This window comes from Danio rerio, chromosome 3, assembly GCF_049306965.1.
Source record: "Danio rerio strain Tuebingen ecotype United States chromosome 3, GRCz12tu, whole genome shotgun sequence".
Classification (NCBI taxonomy): Eukaryota; Metazoa; Chordata; class Actinopteri; order Cypriniformes; family Danionidae; genus Danio; species Danio rerio.
The window spans coordinates 62,240,415-62,262,294 of record NC_133178.1 but is presented as its reverse complement, the minus strand read 5'-3'; the positions used below and the strand labels follow the sequence as shown (position 1 = coordinate 62,262,294).

Here is a 21,880-nt window from a genome sequence, read left to right as displayed (position 1 = left end):
ATAATAAAAACATTGATTTGCATTCAAATACACGAGGAATACTCTTGACACATGAAAGTGGAAAGCGTGCAGCTCACAACAAATGTGAAAGGTTATTGCGTGTCATATTTAACAAGCCGTTTACTGCTAATTTGATGTAATTTTGCTCACATAGATAATTGAATATTAATCAGATGATGTCATTACGCTGCTGTGCCATCAGCCAATCGTTGCATTGCTGATCTTGATTTCGAGGATCGATAGATCTGTCCTTCACAACACACGCAGCGATCTCAGATCAGTTTATCCAGACATTCTAATCTGATTCGCGAACTTGTTTGAAGAACCAAATTAGCGAGAGATCAGTTATTAAGATTAAAAGATCCGGGATCTGCCAAATAATCTTAGATCATTTAAGCGAGGTACGAAGAACGGACCCCTGATGATTTATTATGTAATTGGCAAAATGCAATTTTACCTGACAAATAAAATGTTAAGTTTTGATTAATTCTGGAGTTTTGCGAATTCATTGTATCCAGTAGATTACGAGGAGTCTTCATTACCTTTATAGTACGGCATAAATTAAATTGATTAATAGGCACATTTGATTATATGTAGCCATACAGAGCCTATAACATGTAGACCTTTTAATCATTTAACCACTGAAAGCAGCAAGTTGTATGGGCTTGGCTAAGGATCTATTTTTTTAGGACAAGGTGAGCGATATGCAACCAGCCTATTTAAATATAGTTAATCCTGCATCCTCTGACTATTTCCAGAGTGTAAACATATTGTTCGTTAGAAGAAGCGCAAACCCGGGGCGTGGAACTCTGAGCGATGTTGGTCCCTAATGAACGTACAATTTAGAATATCGGACCCCAGAAAATATCAAAACTCTAAATTAAATCATAAATGATGAATGTGATCCGTTCTTACAATTAGAAATACAATCTAAATTTTAGGATCATTTAAAATGGAGTCAGATTGAATTCGTAGCTAAAAAACGAATATAAATAAATTCTAATAAATAATAAAATTATTTTCAGAAGCACTAGAAAAGGCTTACATGCATTAAACCTTCGACCATGCTGTTAGTTTCATCGTTGGGCTAATAGATGGACTCTTACAGTCATGAAATCAAATGCATTGTGCGCATCTCTTCTTGTATATTTAGAAGGCTCGTCAAAATAATAGACAAAAGTCATTTTCATCAGAAAAGCTAATACCCTGGAACTATCAGAGTGATTCTCAGTCAATGCTTATTATCATATTTCCTTATAGCTTAAGGATTACTTTTTACATGAAACTATAAGAATGGTGTAATTCAGGTGAAGTATGTCCCCAGGTGTTAGTCATATTAAATGACAGACTAGTTCATGATAACTCATAAATATAGAAATTCAAAGCGGTGTTTTTAATGCAGGTGTCTAAAACATTTTAGAGGAACAAAACAACTATAAAAGACCCCACAACAACATCCAAAGAACTGCAGGCCTCCCTTGCCTCAGTTAAGGCGAGTGTTCATGACTCCACCATAAGAAAGAGACCGAGTTCCAAGACAAAAATCACTTCTGAGCAAAAAGCACAGGCTTGTCTTGGGTTTTGCCAGAAAACATCTCAAAGACTATTGGAGATAAGAGTTGACATTTTGGAAGGCATGTGTCCTATTATCTGTGGCATAAAGGTGACACTGCATTTCAGAAAAAGAACATCATTCCTACAGTAAAATGTTGTGGTGGTAGTGTGATGGTCTGGGGCAGTTCTGCGGCTTCAGCACCTGGATTTCAATTCTGTTCTGTACCAACATATCCTAAAGGAGAATGTCCAGCCATCTGTTAGTGACCTCAAGGTGAAGCAACAAGAAGTTCAGTTCTACAGCAGGAAAATGATCCAAAGCTACAGATGAAGTCAGAATTATTAGCCCCCCTTTGAATTAATTGTTATTTTTTAAATATTTTCCAAATGATGTTTAACAGAGCAAGGAAATGTTCACAGTATGTCTGATAATATTTTTTTCTTCCAGAGAAAGTCTTATTTGTTTTATTTTGGCTAGAATAAAAGCAGTTTTTAATTTTTTTAAAATCATTTAAAGGTCAATATTGTTAGCCCCTTTAAGCTATATATATTTTCGATGGTCTACAGAACAAACCATCGTTATACAATATATTGCCTAATTACCCTAACCTGCCTAGTTAACCTAATTACCCTAGTTAAGCCTTTAAATGTCACTTTAAGCTGTATAGAAGTGTCTTTAAAAATATCTAGTCAAATATTATTCACTGTCATCACAGCAAAGATAAAATAAATCCATTATTATAAATGAGTTATTAAAACTATTATGTTGATAAATGTGTTGAAGAAATCTTATAAAATAAACAGGGGGCTAATAATTCTGCAACCCAAGCTCATTCTGGAAACGTAGCCCCGCGGACGTTTCTGGAGACCGCGAGTTACGTGGCTGGAGGTACGTAAGGCCACGTTTAGTTTTTTTCGAGCAAACGCTGCGGGGCGGTGTGGCGCCGCTCCGCCCCTCCTCTTCGCGCTTGCCGGCCGACGGCTCGCCTCCGAGTGGAGGGCTTTCCCGATGCAACCAGTTTGTCCGATTAGTTCACAGCGGAGCGGACGCCCCGGAGGAGGCAGAGGAGGAGCCAGCCGCAGGGATGACAACCGGGATCGAGTCCGGGGAACAGCGGTTCCGGAAATCAGGTAAGACGAAAAACGAAATCCGAAAAATAAGGGCGAGAACGCGGCGGGATCCGAAAACACGGTCTAAATCGAAGACGAGGGATTTTGCTTCTTTTTTTTTTCTGGACGGCTTTTGCGAACCGTCGCTCAGGTTTAGGGAAGGAGGAGGAGGAGGAGGAGGAAGAGGAGGGCGGCCGAGTCAGCTGAGTCGGCCGATCCGGCGGCTTTGCGTGCGAGAATGGCGCGGACGCGAACGGCGCGCGCTCCAGAGAGGCGCCCAAGACGCGAAAAAGCGCGCACAGCGGCCTCTCGCGGATCCGCAAAAACAAAAAAACGCTCGAATACGTACCTCCCGGGACGTAAATCGCGGTCCGCAGAAACGTCCGCGGGGCTACGTTTCCACAATGAGCCCGGGTTGTAATTCTGACTTCAACTGTCTGTCATTTTGTATTTTGTTTTCCCTTAATAATAAAAACCCTTATTTCCAAACTCCAATATGTGATTATTTGATATTTAAATTAGTTTCATGATCTGAAACTTAAAGTTTGACTGAAATTAGTAAGTGAGCAACTGCCTTATATAAGAGAATAACTTTATCAGTGAAATAACCTAATTAATTTAGTTATATATGAAGCGTTCAGATGCAAAAGTCGCTAAACACCACATCCACCAAAAATTAGATAATGAATGCTTTAGGCACGTAGTACACCATCAACAAATATTTTTGCTTCAAATCCTCTAAATCCCAGCGTCAGCGCATTCCTAAAAGCTGCTAAACGCCACTTGCCTTTGACAGCAAAAGCTGCTATATCCCGAGAACCAATCAGAAGGCGCGAATCAAATCTTATGTTTTCAATAGCAGCACGCTGATACGTGGGCTTTTATAAGGAGACTATTTTATTTCGATTTCGAAAGATGGAGTTTGATGAACTGCATGAGCCTGTCCGACTGCAGTGAATGTGAAATGAAAGCGTCCCTTACCTCAAAACTCTGTGCATTATTAGAAAAAGAAAACACACTGTACAGTCGGAAGTGTAGCATACATTCATAACGATTTTTTTGTTTTAGCAGCGACGCTCCTTTGAATAAGTCTGATTTACTATACATTAAATGTCAACTCCATTTCACGAAAGACAGAGTTAAGATGCCGTTCTTTCATCCTGCATGGATGCTATGAGTATAAACGAGACCTTAAGTATGATGAGAATGAATGAAAGACAGCTTCTAAAAATGTCTGAGGCGTCCTCTTTTTGCCCAGTAGGCTTATCTTGTGTTTTATTTTGCTAATTTAAGCAATTTTTTTAAAGATAAATATAATATATTAAACTATACATTACTTCATAATACCTATACATCTGATAAGCTTTTTATATTGATGGACATGGCACAGACATTAATGTTTCACAATGTTTTTACAATACACTATTTGAATATACCAAGCTTGGTTTACAATGTTTACACTGCTTTACTTACATTAAATCTAAATCCCAAATATTAGAAATGACAACAGATTGTTGAGATTTAATTAACGCCAGTTTTAATGTTTTTGATTATTGCACTTGACAGATTTCATTCATTCATTTTCCTTCTGCTTTTTCCCTGGTTCATCACAGCAGAATGAACCGCCACTTACTGGACAGATAATTATATCTTTAATTTTAGGTGGTTTTTGTATGTATTTTATGTTTGGTAACAATTTCTAATGGCATCTTTAGTGATTTTTCAACTAATTACACTGTCTTGTACCGATAGGTGGACTTAGAGGTTTTTGCAAAAAAAGCACAAGTGGATTTAGCTGATTTTGACACAACCAAATAATTGTCTAAATTGACATTTTTGATAAAAATGTATTTTATTTACTAGCTAATAACCTTTTCATTACATATAAAATTTTACTTCTAAACCTAATCAGAGGAGCCTGATAGAAAATGCTCATTTACATCTCAGGTCTGATGGATTTAGAGGCTTTTGCATTGGAACTCTTCATATATTTGTTTACATATTATATATTCTTCTATTATATATTCTTCTCAAGGTTGATGACTTTGAACTTAAGGGATTATTTTTTATCCCCTCTGGGCACTAAATAAAGTAAATATGCAAATACTGGGTGAGGTTGGGCATGTTTTTAACTCTGCATAAATATGACCTTCTGACCAGCATCAGTTACAGAGAGAATCGTCACCAGTCAACAGTTTAATCCACTAGAAAACTCCACTGGTGTTTGCACTTGTCACCATGTACATATACTGGCTAATGTTTTTCCTTGCCTCAGCTGGTAAGTCTCTTTTAAAATATTAATATATAATATTGTTATCTGTACTGTTCACATTAGGTCAACTTTATGTATTATAAAATATTTACATTTGTTTCACTGAGCCTACATAAAAATAAAAATAAATCTAGAAAAACATGCTATTTTTATGTAAAGGGATATTTTTGCAGGTGTTTTCCTGCATTGAATTGTGCTGTAGCATTATCACAAATGTTTTTCTATTGACAAATGATTTCCTAACTAAATGATGCCCTGCATACACTAGTCAAAAGTCAAAGTCAAAAGTTTGGGGTCATTTTTTTCCATGTTTTTTATTTTATTTTTAAGATTATTATTCTGTTCATCAAGATGCTATTTATTAAATGCAAAAAAGCTAAATTGTTAAACATTTATAAAAATTTCAAATAACAGCTTTCTTATTGTATGAAATTTCAAATGAAATTATTACTCCATTCATTATTGCTTTTATTACCATTACCATTAGAAATAATAATAATAATAATAATAATAATAATATTAAAAATAATGATGACAATAATAGGAAGAAGAAAAAGAAGAATTGTTGATTTCTGAAAAATTATGTGAGTCTGAAGAAGAGTAATGAAGCTGAAAATGCATCTTTCAAATCGCTGAAATAAATGATTAAATTAAATTATAAACTACTGTTGAACAGTTATTTTATAGTGCAAGAACATTTCACACTTTTACGATTTTTACAGAATTTTTGATGAAATAAATGCGGCCTTGGTGAGCAAGAGAAGCTTATTTCGAAGCATTTAAAAATTCTCCTGACCCCTAACTTTTGACCGGTAGTGTAGTTTAAAACACAATGTTGTTAAATGATTTGTTGTTAACATGTTTGGAGTTTGACAGCCAGCTATGCTCCTGAGAGTTTGAGTCCAATATGAGTCTACACTTGTATTCTTTAAATAACTGTTGATTACTGAGGCTGTTGATTGAGCATTACTGATGAACCCTTGCTGTTAACGAGCAGAATCATCAATCTACAACTTACTTCAGTCACAGATGAAATCAACTGAAATAAAACACATGAAGTCTCTCAAAATCTCAGCAGAGGACCATTAAACAACTCCACACACAGTATCAGCAGCTTCATTTTTTTCGGCAAGATGTCTATAAAAAGGTCTTGGTAGAATTTATTTAAAAAGATACATATATGTACTAGTTTAGTTAGACACCCATTGTGGAGAAAAGTGTTTGCTGTTCTTAAACTCTTTGACTCTTCTTTTGTTAGTTTCTTCTTGGTTGCTATTATCAGAGAAATGAGATGTAACGTGTACAGATTAAATAATTATGCAGTGTTATTTAGACTTTTTGATGTTGCATGTTAATTGTCTGATCACGATTTGCTTTAATCGGGCTTTAAAAGCACATTGCACATATTTTGAAAATCAAGTCACACTTTAAACACACAAACATCAAGACTTGGCATCTGAAGCTCAGCAGTGGTGACACATTTCTTGCTGCAACGCATGCTTGGATGCATGTATGAGTTTTGTTTGACTATCAGTGATAGGAATAAAAGGGCTATGAATAAATAGCGATACTTTTTTCAGTAACCAAATGAATTACTGTTTCCCCTGTTACAACGCTGTTACCGTTACTGACAATAAATGCATGTCACTATAATTGAGAGCAATCAAGTTGTTTGCATGCAAGCATCATCTCTCTCAGCCATAGCACCCCTCTTTCTCTGGGGTGTGTGTGTGTTTGGGGCTGGGAGGGGACCTGACAGGACACATAACCAACCAGTGATTATGATTGGTGTGTACCTGGGAATGTGATGTTTGACTTCATAGAGTACATTACCATCATTTGCCAATCAGAGGCTGTATAGTGCAGGTTAACAAGCACAGTCAGTTGCACACACCAATGACTAGGTGTTAAAACAATGGCAAATCCAACAAGTTCAAAGGTAGCATTTGCAAACTGGAAATATAAGCACTTCTTTTCTTTCATTGAGGTGTAAGGTGCAAATGTTTATGTATTGCACAGTACGTAATAGCCAGGAAAAAAGTAGTCTCTGCGTCAGAAATTAAACAAAAATAATGTCTAGATATATAGTTGAGGACATGCTGCCGTTGTGTCCCACATTGTCCCATAACAACATTAAAATAAAGTAGATTAGTGTACAATGATTTATATTTATTTATAGTCATTTGACAAATTAAATATTTTTATTAAATACTTTCCCTGGTAATTAGTTAATTATGTAACACATGATTATAGCAGAATGCACTGCAGCATGAAGCATGTCACAAGTGTTGAGATTCATATGCTGAATCTAGATGCGTGTCTTTGTGAAGTGATTAAAGCCTTCAGTGTGTTTTATAATCTAATACACTGCTGGGTTTTCTTCTCAAGAAAGTTTTCTTCTCAGGGGTGCTCAACCCTGTTTCTGGAGATCTACATTCCTGCAGATTTCGGTTGCAACCTATATCAAACACACCTGCCTGTAATTACCAAGTGCTGTTCAGGAACTAATTAAATGGTTCAGGTGTGTTTGATCAGGGTTGGAGTTGAACTCTGCAGGAAGGTAGACCTCCAGGAAAAGGGATTAGCATTCCTGCTCTATAACCATGGGACAATTATTATAATAAAAGTCAAATCAACATTCTAATGCCGTAATAATTCAAGATTAAAACCCCTGACAGATCAGTGAATTACACTACTATATTTACATTTATATTAACCATATTCTTTTCTTCATTATTGTTGTCATAAACAGGTAATAATGAGAGAATAACAAGAACATTGAAAAGTTAAAGAGCCCAAGTAAAGTAAACACTGTTCTGTTCTACACAATGCTGACATCTAACAAATCGAGCATTTTCAGCTGTAATTCTGATTCTGTATGTGGAGTTTAAGTATCCTTTGCTGAGATTTTGAGAAATTTAATCTGTTTGATTTGAAGTCAGTTGTAGTTTTGTTTCTCATCAGTGATTCTGCTACTATCAGGCGTTCATCAGTAATGCTCAATCAACTCTCATTTAATAACTTAATTAGCTTGATTAAGAATTTCTTTATGGACACTTTTTTGATTTTGTGGTTGAAAAAATCCAATTAAAGTATATTTGTTTCACTACGCTTGTAAGAGCTGTTGTAAAATATTTTGAAATTTTGTAATAGTTGGTCACTAGTTGCTTGAGATTATTCTCTTTTCTGACTGAAGGACTCAACATAACAGAAAGTCTCAACATGACTGAAAGTCTCAACATGACAGAAAGTCTCAACATGACAGAAAGTCTCAACATGACAGAAAGTCTCAACATGACAGAAAGTCTGAACATGACAGAAAGTCTGAACATGACAGAAAGTCTCAACATGACACAAAGTCCCAGCACAGGGTATTGGACTGATTATAGACACTGCAAATGGGCAAATTATGATGAAATTTATAGTGAGCTTTACAAAATTGTGGATCTGAGCAAAAATGCAAACTACATGAGACCTGCATACTCATACGGTCCTACCTATGTTTTTGTGGACATGTTTGTGACATCCATCATACAAGTGGTATGTGCCCAGCAATTTATATCTTAAATAATATAAATAATTATATATATAGTATCATAATTTAACTCTTTGTTTATCTACAGAACGAAAAAGCCCAAAGCCTCTCAACACAGGTCAAAATAAATACGGTAAGTGTTTTTAAACCCGCCATTGTACTGTTGTTATAAGATATTACTCAGTTTACAAAACCTGATTAAATGTGATTACATAAGTGTCTATATGTGTCCACATTTCAGTGTTCTAGCATCACTGAAGCAGTGCTGAAGTTAATGTTTAATTAAATCATTATTTAAGCGTTGATTAATAATTATGCAGTCTATGTAAAGCTTTACAGTGGTCAAGAGCCATGGGAACAGCTGGTCAGGCTGGGAGATGACCAGCTAAAACCAGCTTGACCAGCCTAGCCAGGCTGGGAGCCCAGCCAAAACCAGCTATGTCCAGCTTAAACCAGGCAGGTCAAGCTGGTTTTAGCTGGATTTAGCTGGTCAGTTTCCAGTCTGACCAGCTAAGACCAGGCTGGAAATGGCTGGAAAGCAGCCTGGAAATGGCCAAAACCCCTCTAAAACCAGCCTGGTCAACAGCTAAAACCAGCCAACCAGCCTAGGCTGGTTTAAGCTGGATTTTTCTGCAGGGTTGATTTAATTCCTCTTCTCACATCTTTTACTTTGTCCTACCCTTGTGTCTTGAATGGGTGTAAGAAACTGATCAATAATTGAGAAAAGTCCAGCCTCATATGTTGAACAGTCATCATTTAATCAGTTAATTATGCTATTAGCTTCATCAGTGCCTTAAGTGTGGAGTCTGTGGACACATATAAACACATAGCTAAATAATTGTGCATTAAACAGTAACAATGAGATAGACTGACACTTTTTATAATCACTAAAGTATTATTCTTAATTTTGCAGATTTGGTATAATTACATTTATTTGGATGACTTTTACCATTGTGGAATATCAAGATTTGTAGTAAAAAAAGATTGGTTTTGGCATCCAGATATTCTCATCAAAGAAAGGTAAAAAATGTTTTTTTTATATCTGTCAGAATTGTATTCTTCCCTTAACCCAAGCCACCCCACTTTTATTATTAGGAATAGAGGAAATAGAGCCACTATATAGGTAACAAGACTCTGCAAAGTGAATGGGTGAGCGTGTGGCTTAAATAGTGTGTGCAATCAGTCTGACAGTCCTTAGGTGGTGCGAGTGTAATCAGTCTAGATGAGGAAGCATGTGTGAGTGTGACCGGAGTGCATGTATGAAAATGTAGTCCAGAAATGGTGGATTTGTAATCCATGGTTATTGTTAGTAAAATCCAGCGATCTTATGGAATACGATCGCTGGTAATCGTGACAGACGCATTCCTTCCAATAGACAACAGCAGGGAAGGCGAAATATCTATGGTTTCCGTTAAGACAACAACAAAGACTTCTGAAGATAGAGTAACTTGTGGTTGCTGTTTTGGGTTACAGGGCTGTATGACTTTCTCAAATCATGATTAGTACAATATTATTAATTATTAAAATTACATTAATATCAACAGCAACACTTTTGAACAATATCCAGCTGATTCAGCCGTTGCCTAGCCACATAAAAAAGTGCACTGCGCTCCTTTTTTTCTTGTCAACAAAAAGGCAGTGCGGTGCACCTTGCGTTTTTGGAACGTAATAGTGCATTCGATGTGATCGGCCCCTAATATGATAATTTTTCAAACTCTAGCAGCTGCATTTTGAACCAACTAAAGTTTGTGAATTAAATGTTGTCTCCTTAAAAAAAATGCTTTTTTAAAATTTAGGAAGAAATGTTATCATGACCTATTCAGTGAAACTAGATTGTCTGGTCAGCCAGCTAAGTTTTAGTTTAGTTTTACCAATTCTGGGTTTTCAGTCCAATGAAGGTAACTCGGCTTTAATAAAACTTTGCCATGACAACTTATGCTTCATGGCTATACTGCTCCAGGCAGATATGGTTCTGGATTAAAGATGCCAAACCATGTTTTCACCAAGCAACTGTGAGGAAAGTGACATATTTCTGATACAATATAGACACTTCCCCAATTTTCTCTTGCTCCAAATAAGAGGTGACTATTTAGCAAAACATTTTACAGATAAAATTGTTTAATTTTAACAAGAATTTTTAAAATTTATGATTAATTCAAATGATTTGTTGAAATCTTAAATAAACTAAAATGTTAAATGAATTGTTACATCTGTAATCTATTAGACATGAGCAATTTGATTTTAACAATGAGTTTAATTATATATACATTCACATTATATTTTTATACAACTGAAATCTAAAGTGTTTTATCAGAAGATGGAAGATGATAGAAGATGAAAAAATACATGAGCTTAGCTCACTGAGTGTCGGTATGCCTGTACAGTACACATAATAAACTTCACATCTTCACCTTCATTAATAAAGCAAGCTGTGACATGTTATGACATCCATATGACATGATGTTGCTTTTTTAGTATCAAGACAGATTTTGGAACAAAGGAGTCTCCATATGTCGAGTGGTACTGGTGGGGAAGGTCACTCTCAGTCGATATTTTATCTCTGACCACGGCTTGCAGGATGGACTTGTACAAATTTCCCTTCGACACCCAAATCTGCAATATAACATTTCACTCTGCTGTGTATACAGGTATGTAGAAATAGACAGTGGGTATAAAACTTAATATATGAAATAAAAAGTAATACCTAACTTTTATTTATTGTTTACAATGCAAAATTAAATAAGATCCACTTAATTGGTAAACAAAGAAAATCTCTCATATATCTACTAAAAGAGAGAAAATATTACTTTACAAAGTATTTTTACAAACTTTTTCATATTTGTCAATAATATTACTGACATTAATGTAAAAACTGAATAAATACACACATTTGCATAAGTAATAAAATAGACTAAATGATGGACTTAAAATCTGCGGATTTCTTAAGAATATCCAGCTGCAGGCCTGCAGAACCACACACGTTTCAGGCACACACTATCCAGCACACACGATCTAGGCAAACGGTTGTGACGGATGTTAATGTTATTAACGTCTTCTCGGACATCGTAAATCAATATAGATTTATATATATTATTAATAAATATTGTACACAATAAACAATAGTTTACTATTTCACAAATACTGTGATCAAGACGGGCGAGAGCGTTGTTTCCGATTGCCATTCAATGTAATAGACAGCCAGTCATCATAGATGATCAGTCATTGTTATCTGACAGAGTCAATATAGCAGATACTCATTTGCTGGCCTTGCTGAACAATTTAAATTGTACAGGTTTAATTTCTATAATGGATTCGTTTATAATGAAGGAAATAATAGCAAGTTAATATAGGCAATAATACATCTTTGTATGTAATAAAAATCTTTTTACATGTAATAAATGTATAAAACTATATGAATATTTTACTCCAGCGATTTAATAGTATTTATTTGCTTGTAATAACTTTTTCATTAACGATTTCCCCACATTAATACTATAGTAATTTATAGTAAGCAATATATTGTTTTTAAAACATTAAAGTACTAGTATATATATATATATATATATATATATATATATATATATATATATATATATATATATATATATATATATATATATATATATATATATATATCAGAGGTCATGTTAGACTTTGTTATTGTCCGTCCTTTTGACGGAAAGGGTTGTAAAAATTCCATCATAACCTATTATTGACCGTCAGTTAATTTGCATATTTTCTAATCGCTTTTTTCATTCATATTTTAATAATGAACTTGCACTACGAGCATATAGGCTAAATTATTCATTTATTTATTTAACAAATGAAAAATAACTCATATCTACCTTAACTCATATCTTCCTCCTGCGTCAACCTGAACTGGGTGCTTGCCTGTGGGTAATCAAACGCATCAAGAGAAACTAGTCTATGCCTCAGTAAGTCGACTTCTCCTGATAGTTTTAATTTTGTTCTGGAGGCTGAAGCCGCATTCTGCTGCCACACTGGAGAGTCCTTGCCAGAAGCAGCCTGGACTCTACAGACAGACTTGGGCCAGGTGTGGTTAACAGGAATCGGGCCAGTGCTTTACAGCCGCATCACTAACGCATGTGCGGGAGGAAGCTGCGGGCCATACTCGGCCCGGATAATACTCGCCGATGCCAAGTTGGAGCAGGAGGCGCCAAAGGGCAGCTGAGCTGGGGTCGATTACATTACTACCTGCTATCTGGGTAGCCCCTCTTCAGACAGCGTTTTGTAGTTAGTAAGCATTTCTCCCAAGGAAGTGATCAGAAGTTTGCTGGATTTTCTGAATGTGGGATTTCCCGGTCTTGCAAGCACTCGTTTTATTGGGAAAAAATACTGCAGCACGCGCTCCTTCAGCACCAGATTCAGACTCCTTCAAACTACTCGACTTAGTATCCTTGAGATCTCTGTCCTTGAAGACCCCTGCTGAAAAATCCAGCTTAAACCAGCCTAGGCTTTTTGGCTGGTTTTAGCTGGTTGACCAGCCTGGATTTAGAGGGGTTTTGGCCATTTCCAGGCTGGTTTCCAGCCATTTCCAGGCTGGTCTTAGCTGGTCAGGCTGAAAAATTACCAGCCAAATCCAGCTAAAACCAGCTTGACCAGCCTGGTTTAAGCTTGATATAGCTGGTTTTGGCTGGACTCCCAGCTTTGCTAGGCTGGTCAAGCTGGTTTTAGCTGGTCATCTCCTAGCCTGACCAGCTAAGACCAGGCTGGAAATGGCTGGAAACCAGCCTGGAAGTGGCCAAAACCCCTCTAAAACCAGCCTGGTCTACCAGCTAAAACCAGCTAACCAGCCTAGGCTGGTTTAAGCTGGATTTTTCAGCAGGGACAGCTTTGTTGGTCGCGTTGGCATTGATCAAGAGGGTTGGGGACCTAAAGGAATTTTCCGTCAGTGATTCGTGCCTAGAATTCAGGCTGGCCTACTCTCATGTCATCCTGAGACCCCGGCCTGGATATGTGCCCAAGGTTTCTACCATACTTTAGAGACTAGGGTGTGAGACTGCAAGTGCTGCCCATAAGGAGGCAGACCCAGCCCTTTCATTGCTGTGTCTCGTTCGTGCTCTGTGATTTTATGTGGACTGCACTCAGAATTTTAGATGTTCTGAGCAGCTCTTTGTCTGTTATGGTGGTCGGCAGAAGCGAAGTGCTGTATCCATTGGCCCAGTTGCCCATTACCCTTACCCATCAGTGCCAAGGCGAGCCGTGTCCGAGGGCTAAGTCCCTGGTGATGTTGGTGGGCTCGCAGAAGCCTGGCAAACTTCTCACTAGAGCCGTGGTAAGGTTCAACCACTGTGAGGTTTTCCTTACATGTCCCCATAGTGGAAGTTTTCCACATAGCATTAGAGTTCCCCTTCTACTAGGGAATGAAACGGTTACTATGTAAACCTTGTTTCCCAAGTAGGAGACCAGAAGTTACATGTTCCCTCTCCACAGTGGTTGCGCCTCAGCTGACAGCTGTAGTTTGGCTCTCCAGCTCAAAAATTTGCCAAGCGATACTCACCTGGCTACTAGCTGTGCTCGCTGGGTACTGCCAATTGTTTGGTATTTCATTGCCCTGTTTTATGAGCAAAGATCATTGGCTTTCTGGTGAAATCCCCCATAGTGGAAGTTTTCCACATAGCATTTCCGTTCCCCCCTTGGGTAACGAGGGTTATGTAGTAACTGTTCCATTGTTTTGAGAGCCTACATAACAACATTAAAACAGGGATCCTCTGAGAAAATTTAAAAATCTATATCAAATATTTTGGCTTTAAAGAAGTCAAAAAGGGTTGTTTTGTCTTATTTGACTGATTTACGATTTTAATTCTATTGTTATGATGTTACAGGATTTAGCAGGAGTTTTAAAAATTAGAATTTAAAATTTATGAAAATTTTTAACAGTAATTCTAATGAATGGTTTAATGGTTATTATAAGTATACAAATATATAAAAGTACACAATGTATATACAATTTGTCTGCCTTTTTTCAGATAAGGAGTTGGTTATTTATCCATTTACTCAATCAAAGAACCTTACTCAGGATTCCAAGGATCTATTTGAGGCCCAGGGAGAGTGGGAACTCGTCTTAATAAATTATTTTAACACTAAAGCCACGATTGTGGGAAATTTGCAAGATCTGCTGGTTTATCAGGTAAGAAGCACATTGATATGGAGTCAGAACTAAAAGATAAGTAGAATGATAAAACACATGATCAAACTCTACCTTTAAAAGGTGCAGCATACAAGTACCACAGACAATTAATTTTTAACTTTCAATTTCAACTTAAAACCTTTACTATTTGTTTTTGCCATGAAAAAAAATCCCTAATATGTATTACGAATAACGTTTTAAAATAAATTATTTTGTATTGTTTTTCATTTCATACTTTATTTTTTTGTGGTTACTTGTTACTTTATGTGGATCTCATTAGCCTTTGCAGAGGTGTATTCTGTAAATAAAAATGTATTGAATTTAATTCTGAGTTCCGATCTCTCAAGCTGTTTCTGAAAGTAAAAACCATGCAAACATCATAAGTGGACCCCAGACAACAGTATGAAATAATATGAAAGCCATATCATGATTCCTTGTAACTTGATTGTGGCTTGGTAAACTTCAACCCCCTCCTTTTACAACTATTACAACTCCAGTAGGCACTCATTTGATTCACTTTACTAATCTTTTATCTGTTTGTACATGTCAGATCACCATCAAGAGGAGACCTTTACTGTACGTCATCAACATTATCCTACCAGTGTTTTCCTTCCTTGTGCTGGACGTGACCTCATTCTTCATAGACGCAGACGGAGCAGACAAGCTGAGCTTTAAAGTGACTTTACTGCTGGCTATTTCTGTGCTACTGCTGATTCTTAATGACACACTGCCCTCTACAGCTGATAAGCTTCCTCTGATTGGTGAGTTAAACTCCAGTACAGTACATAACACTACAGGAATTAGGCACTACATTTAGAGTTCAGAATTTATTGACAACAACACAGGTGATAATCTTAATTTAACAATTAATGAAATATGCATCTGATCATTATGATTATGGACAGTAAATTTGATAATTTGTTTTAATTCAGTGGGTTACTGTTGCCTGCTTTGTTTACTTTCAATAACATAATTACTGATTACTAGTTTGCCAATATGGTTATACTTGATTTGCAGATGTCTCTAAAGCCCGGTTTACACTAATGCATTTTCGTTTTAAAATGCATAAGTTTTCGAGCGCCGAAAACGGAGCGTTTTGAAAGTGCTGGAGAGGCCGTTTTCAATCTAAAACGCTGCTGCTCCGTCTCAGTGTGGATGGGAAAAACGGAGACATCTGAAAACGGAGGCGGGACTGCTGAGATTCGCTACCTGATTGGGGCTTTTGTGTCATTGCGTATCCTTTCCTTATTCGTCAAGCCCCTATCACATGACTATAACACATAGCTTTAACGCTACCGGAAGACAGTACTGTAAACAACAACATGGGCACAGAAATGGGAGCATTGTTTGCACTATTGTCGGTTTTAGGCGTCAGTCATTGTCCACAAAAATACCTCTCTTGCTTTCTTTGCCATCGCGTTCATTGTTCAACCGGCGTTTATTGACTAACAATAACCAAATGCAGAGTGTGACACATGCTTTCTGTTTATACAGAGTGCGTGAATGGTCATGTGATATATGTTTTTGGTGGCGTAGTGTGGACGGAGATATGTTCAGAAACGCTAGGTGAAACGCTAGTGTGGATGCAGATCGTTTTTGATCTAAAACGCCGTTTTAAAACTAAAACGCACTAGTGTAAACGAGGCTTAAGATTTTAAAGCTTAAATATGCAGTCTCCAAAGTAGTTAAAAATTTAGTTTTGGGGGGATTAGGATTACGATTTTAAAGTTTAAATATGCAGTCTGCTAATTAGTTAAAGTTTTTACTTTGGGATTGGGCTTAAATTGTAAAGTTTAATATGCAGTCTCCTAATTAGTTGAATTCGTATTTTTTGGGATTGGATTTAAGATTTCAAAGTTTAATATGCAGTCAGCCACTGTTTTACTGCAAACGGATATTATAAAGTCTCCTAATAAGTTAAAGTTTTATGTTTTGGGATTGGGTTTACGATTTTGAAGTTTAATATGCAGCCATCCCTGAGGAATGCACCGATATGGATTTTTTTGGCTGATATCGATAACCGATATTTCTTTAGATTTAGAGGTCGATAGCCGATATACATAGGCCGATAAAAATGAGTTGCTTTCCTTGGTCTCTTTGATTCTTTATTCTCCATGTTAACTTCTCATGTTAAGGCTAAAAGCAAAGTGGCTGTTGCATTGTCTTTCAGCAGTTACTGTTGATACTGATAGGATCAGTGCATGTTTAATATGTGTGTGGGTTTTACAATGTGGTCACACGTTGATTGGCCAGTTTGTACGTCTCAGTATTTGGGCTTTGATCACATGGTTAAGAAACATACAAAAGAGGTGGTATATTTTGCTCTGTCTCTTTCCCTGTTCTGCTCCTCTCCTGCTCTGGAGTCTTCTCTGGCTCTATTGATATCATGCTCTCTTTAGGCCCTGTTCTCTGTTCTTTCTCACTCCCTCCCTCCATCTTTCTCAGGTAACTTTATTTTACATTTAAGCTGGGTTCAATTAATATCATGTCTTTCTCATTTCATGTTTCATTATTTTTTTTAGTTATTTTGTAACTAATTCAGTTGTAATCATAGCAAGTGGTTATCAATAAAGGTCACTCATGATGAAACTCAACTTTTGGAAGCTGTTTGGACAGAGGTGTGTGTGTATGTATAGTGTGTCCACTGTCATATTGGTATATACACCCATCAAGTCTCCTTTATTTAAAACCCTGACTCCTCTCCCAGTGATTTTGAGGCCCACCCAGTGCTTAATTTGTGAATTGCAAGGTCCCGGAACCGATTGACGTAACGGATCCGACATGTTACCTGAGGATGGAGAGGTGTAACGCACGAAAGTGGAGAGTATGGGGTATCAATACACTGTATTTAGACTCTAACATTGGCAGATTCTGAAGGATATAATAAATGATCTGATGGGTATTTTAAGCTGAAACTTTACAGACACATTCTGGAGACACCAAAGGCTTATTTTACATTTTGTTAATAGGTGCCCTTTAAATAATTTCATTTTTAAGTATTCTGTCAGATGATTAAACATCAACACTTAATTGTTCCATATTGCAATACAATACAATTACATAAAAGCAAAGCTCTCCCACATTTTGAGGTATTACAACTGCACTTACTGTATTACCGTTTTTAGTATATGATTGCAGAATTATAGTGTCGGTTTGACTAGAAATGTAGTTTTTCACCATCATACTGATACTTTTTAGTCATTCGTCAAAACTACAGTTCAAACCGCTGTAGTTAAAAACACATCTTTACATTTTCAGTGACTTTAATTGTGTCTTGTGATAATAACGTTGTATTGGTTTCACTGGCTTTAGCTGTATTCGGATGTTTTCACAGGGATTTACTGCAGTGTGATTTTCAGTCTCATTGGGTTCAGTATACTGGAGACCATCTTTGTGAATTACCTGAAGGCTAAAGGAGCTGAAAGTAAATCAGCTGCATTTATGCAGAGAACAGTCGCTGTTATTGATAAAGATGGTAAGAGCAAACACTGCATATCCAGAAGGCTTTTTTCCCCAATTGAGATTTGCAGTTGAAGTCAAACTTATTAGCAATTTTTTTCTTCTTTTTCAAATATTTCCCAAATGATGTTTAACAGTGCAAGGAATTTTTCACAGTATTTCCTATAATATTTTTTCTTCTGGAGAAAGTCTTAGTTGTTTTATTTAGTCTAGAATAAACGCAGTTTTTAATTTTTTTTAAAAGCATTTTAAGGTAAACATTATTAGCTGCCTTAAGCAATATCTTTTTTATTGTCTACAGAGAACAAAACATCGTTATACAATGACTTGCCTAATTATCCTAACTAATTAAACTAACAATTGAACATAGTTAAGCCTTTAAATGTCACTTGAACACTAGTATCTTGACAATATATCTGGTAAAATATTATGTGCTGTCATCATGACAAAGATAAAAGAAATCAGTTATTAGAAATGACTTATTAAAACTGTTATTAAGAAATGGGTCACACTTTACAATAATGTTCATTAGGTAATGTTATTTAATGCATTTACTAACATGAACAAACAATGAACAATACATTTACTACTGTATTTGTTCGTGTTTGTTAACGTTAGTTAATGAAAATAAAGTTGTTCATTGTTAGTTCATGTTAACTCATGGTGCATTAACTAATGTTAACAAGCATGGACTTAAATGTTATTAATACATTAGTAAATGTTCAATTATGGTTAATTAATGCTGTACAAGAGTTGTTCATGATTAGTTCATGTTAGTAAATGCATTAACTAATGAACCTTATTGTACAGTGTTACCAAGAAATGTGCTGAAAAAAATATGCTTTCTGTGCTACACAGAAAATGGGGAAAATATATACAGAGGGATGATAATTTCAACTTCAACTGTACATGATTCAGGCTACAATAACATTCTGTATGTCCTGTTCATTTGTTTTCTGTTCTACTTTAGATGGTGTCAGAGAAGTGCAGATTCCTCCAGACAAGAATGAGATTCAGATTTCGCTTTGCTGGATGCGAGTGGCAAGAATCATAGACACCATCTTCTTCATCCTCTACATAGTCACCATTATTGTGTTTCTGTCTGTGCTTGGGTCAATTTGGATTCATTAAATGGTGTCTTGTGTGCCAATCTGTGCTTTCAACACTAACCACGTCAGTCTACCAAATCATACAGATACTAATACACAGTTTTTTTAATCATTGTATTTCAGTAGATTCTTAGTAAGAAGCATTATAAATGCGGAATAGTTTATTGTTTATTCAAGATTATTTCTTTTTTATTTTTTAAATGTTGTAATGTAATGTGTATTTATATAGCGCATTTATTGTGTATGGCCATACACCCAAAGCGCTTCACAATCATCAGGGGGGGTGTCTCTCCACACCACCACCAGTGTGCAGCATCCACTTGGATGATGCGACGGCAGCCACAGGACAACGGCGCCAGTGCGCTCACCATACACCAGCTATTGGTGGAGTGGAGAGACAGTGATAGAGCCATTTCCGTGGAAGGGGATGATTGGGAGGCCATGATCGTAAAGGACGATAGAGGGACTTTAGCCAGGACACCGGGGTTACACCCCTGCTCTTTCACGAGAAGCGCCATGGGATTTTTAATGACCACAGAGAGTCAGGACCTCGGTTTAACGTCTCATCCGAAAGACGGTACCTCTTGTACCTCTTAAGTGAGAGTAGTGCATGATTCTTTCCATATTTCTCTAACACACACATATTCATTTATCTGTGCAAATTGAAAGAAATTTAATGACAGTTTAAACGCAAAGCTTTTTTTACCAATGATATTCAAAAAATCTACACTGACACTAAAACTAAGGATTCAGGGAAATGAAAATTCTGGCAGAAAAGCACATGGTCGAAAACCGAAACTGAATTGTTATAATGATTTCTTATCTCGTTAAATGATATATTTTTTAACTTAATAACTTACATTATACTGATTAAAAAAAAAAACACCTTTACAGAAGGTCTTACAGAAGATTACAGAATTTAATTGTACATTTATTTGTAAACCTAGTGTATTTTAAAATGTGTTTCACTTCCTGTTTTTGCTTTATACATCAGGATAATATTACATTTAATCAATTGTGGCCTTGTTTTCTAAGTGCATGCATCAGTTTGTTTTTGATTACATTGTTTTATCAGCGTTAGTTTGGTTGCATGTGGAGAATAACATCTTTATACAATGATAAAATGATATATTATTATATTAACAATAAAAGTCTTTATTATAATGAAGAAAAAAAATTTCAAGAGGATGGTTTTTCTGCATGAGAAAATGAATATGTTGCGTGAGAGTGTGAGAATACTGTGCGTGACAGTTGGCAGCCTTGCCTGAAATTATCCAGGGTGAGTTTCAGTCAATACTCTATATCATATTTCCCTACAGTTGAAGGATTATCTTTTACATAAATAATACACTACAATAATAGTTTTATTCAGGTGAATATATCCCCAGGTGATAGCCATACTGAATGACAGACCAGTTTATAATAACTCATAAATATTGAAATTTAAATCTATGATGCAGGTGTCTAAAACATTTTAGAGGAAAAAAAAAACTACAAAGACCCCACAACAACATCCAAAGAACTGCAGGTCTCTCTTGCCTTAATTAAGGTGAGTGTTCATGACTCCACCATAAGAAAGAGACCGAGTTCCAAGACAAACAGCACTTCTGAGCAAAAAGAACATAGGCTTGTCAAGGGCAGTGGTTCTCAAACGTTTTTCATCAAGTCCCACCTCAGAAAAAAAGTTGTCTTTGCAAGTACCATCATAATGACCAGTGAAATACAGTAGTGTATTAGGTCCAGTAAAGCAGCTAAAACTCTGTACAGTTCAAAAACGAGGCATATTCCTATTATTAAGAACGTTTAAATTAAAATGTGCTTTTTAAAGTTAAAAATGGTAGGTTACTGTTCTTAAAAAGCAAAAAAAATGACAAATAAACTTCTGGTTTATCAGCACCTGGAAATGTTGCCTGGACCTCATAAATATAGGCTTTATGTCATCATATTCATATATAAATCATTTTTGATCATTTATTTAAATATGTAGGCGAGGCAGTGGCGCAGTAGGTAGTGCAGGTTACAGCAAGAAGGTCGCTGGTTCGAACCTCGGCTCAGTTTGCGTTTCTGTGTGGAGTTTGCATGTTCTCCCTGCGTTCGCGTGGGTGTGGGTGCTCCGGTTTTCCCCACAGTCCAAAGACATGCGGTACAGGTGAATTGGGTAAATAAAATTGTCCATAGTGTATAAGTGTGTGTGTGAATGTGTGTGTGGATGTTTCTCAGAGATGGGTTGCGGCCTTAAGGTCATCCTCTGCGTAAAAACTTGTTGGATAAGTTGGCGGTTCATTCCGCTGTGGCGACCCCGTATTAATAAAGGGACTAAGCCGACAAGAAAATGAATGAATGAATGAATGATTATTTAAATATGTAGCATGTACACATGACATATTTGATTCATCCGCGTACCACTGGAAGGAAGCCCGAGTACCACAGTTTGAGAACCACTGGTCTAGGGTTTTGCCAAAAAACATCTTGATGATTCCCAAGACGTTTGGGAAAATGCTCTGTGAAATAAGTTGACCTTTTTGGAAGATGTGTCTTATGTCATGTGTGGCAAAAAACGTCACACTGCATTTCAGAAAAAGAACAGCATTCCAACAGTAAAATGTGGTGGTGGTAGTGTGATGGTCTGGGGCTGTTCTGCTGCTTCAGGACTTGCTGTCATAAATGAATTCTGATGTGTACCAAAATAT

At 36.4% G+C, this 21,880-nt stretch overlaps 1 protein-coding gene and 1 long non-coding RNA gene across 8 annotated transcripts in view; both read right to left on the bottom strand.

Moving 5' to 3' along the window:
• The window catches only part of pycr1a (pyrroline-5-carboxylate reductase 1a), a 134,921-nt gene that overhangs the window by 75,360 nt on the left and 37,681 nt on the right, over positions 1-21,880 (bottom strand). Inside the window, exon 9 of one of the 7 annotated variants that reach the window (XM_073937814.1) lies at positions 10,843-11,084. The exons of the other annotated variants lie outside the window; for them this stretch is intronic. Coding sequence (XP_073793915.1) covers positions 10,911-11,084 — 174 coding nt within the window. The 3' untranslated portion in view covers positions 10,843-10,910. Of the gene's footprint in view, positions 1-10,842; positions 11,085-21,880 lie in introns of those variants that run through there. 7 annotated transcript variants of the gene reach the window in all.
• Positions 14,869-21,873, bottom strand: LOC141381321 (uncharacterized). The gene is made up of 3 exons (XR_012401293.1): positions 18,890-21,873; positions 17,579-18,569; positions 14,869-16,067 (listed from the first exon to the last, which is right to left on the bottom strand). It is a non-coding gene; the product is annotated as an uncharacterized lncRNA (long non-coding RNA).